The 2,369-nt window shown below is 36.6% G+C and overlaps 1 protein-coding gene across 1 annotated transcript in view; it reads left to right on the top strand.

Moving 5' to 3' along the window:
- The window catches only part of LOC107684812 (cadherin-2-like), a 47,682-nt gene that overhangs the window by 40,418 nt on the left and 4,895 nt on the right, over positions 1-2,369 (top strand). The window contains exon 11 of the mRNA XM_016481175.1: positions 641-783. Within this exon, the coding sequence (XP_016336661.1) occupies positions 641-783 (143 nt within the window). The remainder of the gene's footprint in view (positions 1-640; positions 784-2,369) is intronic.

Raw genomic sequence — 2,369 nt, 5'->3', positions numbered from 1 at the left:
CGGCGATCCACAGCGCAAAGTTGATGTATTTCCTCAGCGACCAGCACAGATCAGCTCTAGACATGACGAAGCGGATATCGTCCTCTTTTGGAAGACCAAATAAAGTAGTTTCGCTTTCACAACGAAGGACACAGCGTCTTCAGGACATGGCTGCAGTGGCAACAATACTACAGCGAGAATAAAAGTTACGCCTTCTTTCTTTGCGTGAACATATGGGCGGCGTTATGCAAATCTTCCCACATAGTGAGGTAGATATGTGGGGGCGTGTTCGAACGAGCCGTTTTAGGTAGGCGTGGTTAACTCTTAACTTTTATAAAGAATATCTCTTTGGATTTGAGACTTTAGTCTTTGCAAATTTACAGATCTTCTTTATGCACCAAGAGCTTGTAACACTCCAAAGAGAAAGGAAAAAATGAAATCGCATCATATGACCCCTTTAACATGATTTTCAGTTAAAATCAATATTGAATCATTCTTGATAATATAAAAAAAAAAAACATTGATAAACATTTTTTTTAAACATTTTTTGCTGTCAAATAAAATTGTTTAAAATAAAATGTTAAAATTGATAATATTTCTGATTCATATTTCTGTAGTTCTGAAGTAAATGTTAACCACCTTTATATGGTGTGTTTCAAAGGTACTCTAAATTGTTTGACCCCGCCAACTGGCTAGAGATCGACCCCAACAACGGACGAATTTCCACCATTGCTGTCCTGGACCGAGAATCTCCATATGTCAAAAACAACCTCTACAACGCCACATTCATGGCCGCTGATAACGGTAGGAGCAACTGTGTTTAAATGCGTATGTATGCAGAAGCAGTTGAGATTGAGTGATTCCATTGATTTTAGCTCTAGGGAGGAATTACAACCCGAACAAACTGCAACTGAGATATACACATGCCCACACATCCATGTTAATGATCACACCAACAACATATGCAAACTCATTCTGAATGTCTATACGTTTACTTTCTCTGGGTTTTTTCTTTGAAGCACACACATATGCACATACACTACCCGCTGTGTGAAAGAGTCTACAGAAGTCTGCTAGGCCCGATTCTGCTGTGGTGTTTAACATTCTCGCTGCATCAGAGCTATGAAACAAACCCCCTCTCACACACACACGCTGTAAATTTGAAAGCTTGTCTCCAGAAACACTCACTAAACTGTTGTACCATTTTTGTATGCGGCATTTCAACAGAAAAACCTACCTGTAATCCAGGTTATCCAGACACTACATGCACTGAAATAGGGAAGCACTGTGTGTAAATTAAGTAATTGTCATTCTTTTTAGCACAAATACACCTTTATGTGTAAAGTAGGCTTGTTATAGATCAGCACTCTTAGATTGCGCAAACTCAACGCTATCTTCATGGCCAGTTATCATTGTGCTGGAAACCAGGGGATAATGTTATTAAGAAATTTGAATAAAAAAAAGAAAAAGAAAAAATAGTTAATTGAAAAAGTTGTTTGTGTACATTTTCCAGTGACAATTGCAGCTACAATTTGTGAAAGGATTAAGATTAGTGTTATATCCAGCTGTGTGGTGCAGTCAAGTGCACTTTCTACATTTGAAAGGTATCTGAATTGCAGTGGTGGAGTGATGCTGTACAGTTACTAAAAAGTATTTCATATTGTAGTAGTCTGCTGCATCCACCACAACCAAACGCACATAATTATTGGCCAACTACAGTTGCAAGTTCCGTTGTTGCCAATGTAGTTCAATGATTCAGTGTTTCCCGAACCCATACTGTAGTTCTGTGATTAGTTTCTTGGTAGTACAACATATAGACTAGATCATGCTCTTGAGCTAAATAAGCAAGCTAACATGCAGTATAATATATATCTTTTATGCACATTCATGCAAATTTAATTCTACGTCTTTTAGTTTATTGAGTGAAAGTGCCATTTTTTTAGTACCCTGGAGGAGTAAGACAGAACCTGCGATTGATTCAAACATCTGTAAATAAAGCAAAACAATAATTATCAAAGTAGTACTTAGATGCCAAGTTTATTTATAGCAATAATCTGACATTAATTCGATCTCAAAGTGATTCTTTAATAGCAGTTATTACTCCATTACCTTTGTGATGTTAGTATCAACAGTTCTATATTGTTGAACCAACATGGTTTGAACGGCGAATATGCAACAAAGCTACTACAGTTTGACTAGCTAATAATTTTTTTGAATTATGTTGTACTGGAAACGCATGCCTAAGGAATTGCAGTGTGCAAATTGTCTTTAGAACTGATTTTTTTGGGTGTGTGTGCTGAATCCGTGTATCATTCGATCATTCGTTTTTTTATTTAATATTGAAAGTAGAAAAATTAGAAAACGGCTCCTTTTTCGTTTTTTTGTTTTTT

Source organism: Sinocyclocheilus anshuiensis, unplaced genomic scaffold, assembly GCF_001515605.1.
Source record: "Sinocyclocheilus anshuiensis isolate Anshui unplaced genomic scaffold, SAMN03320099.WGS_v1.1 scaffold405, whole genome shotgun sequence".
Lineage (NCBI taxonomy): Eukaryota > Metazoa > Chordata > Actinopteri > Cypriniformes > Cyprinidae > Sinocyclocheilus > Sinocyclocheilus anshuiensis.
This window is presented reverse-complemented; position numbering and strand designations above follow the sequence as displayed.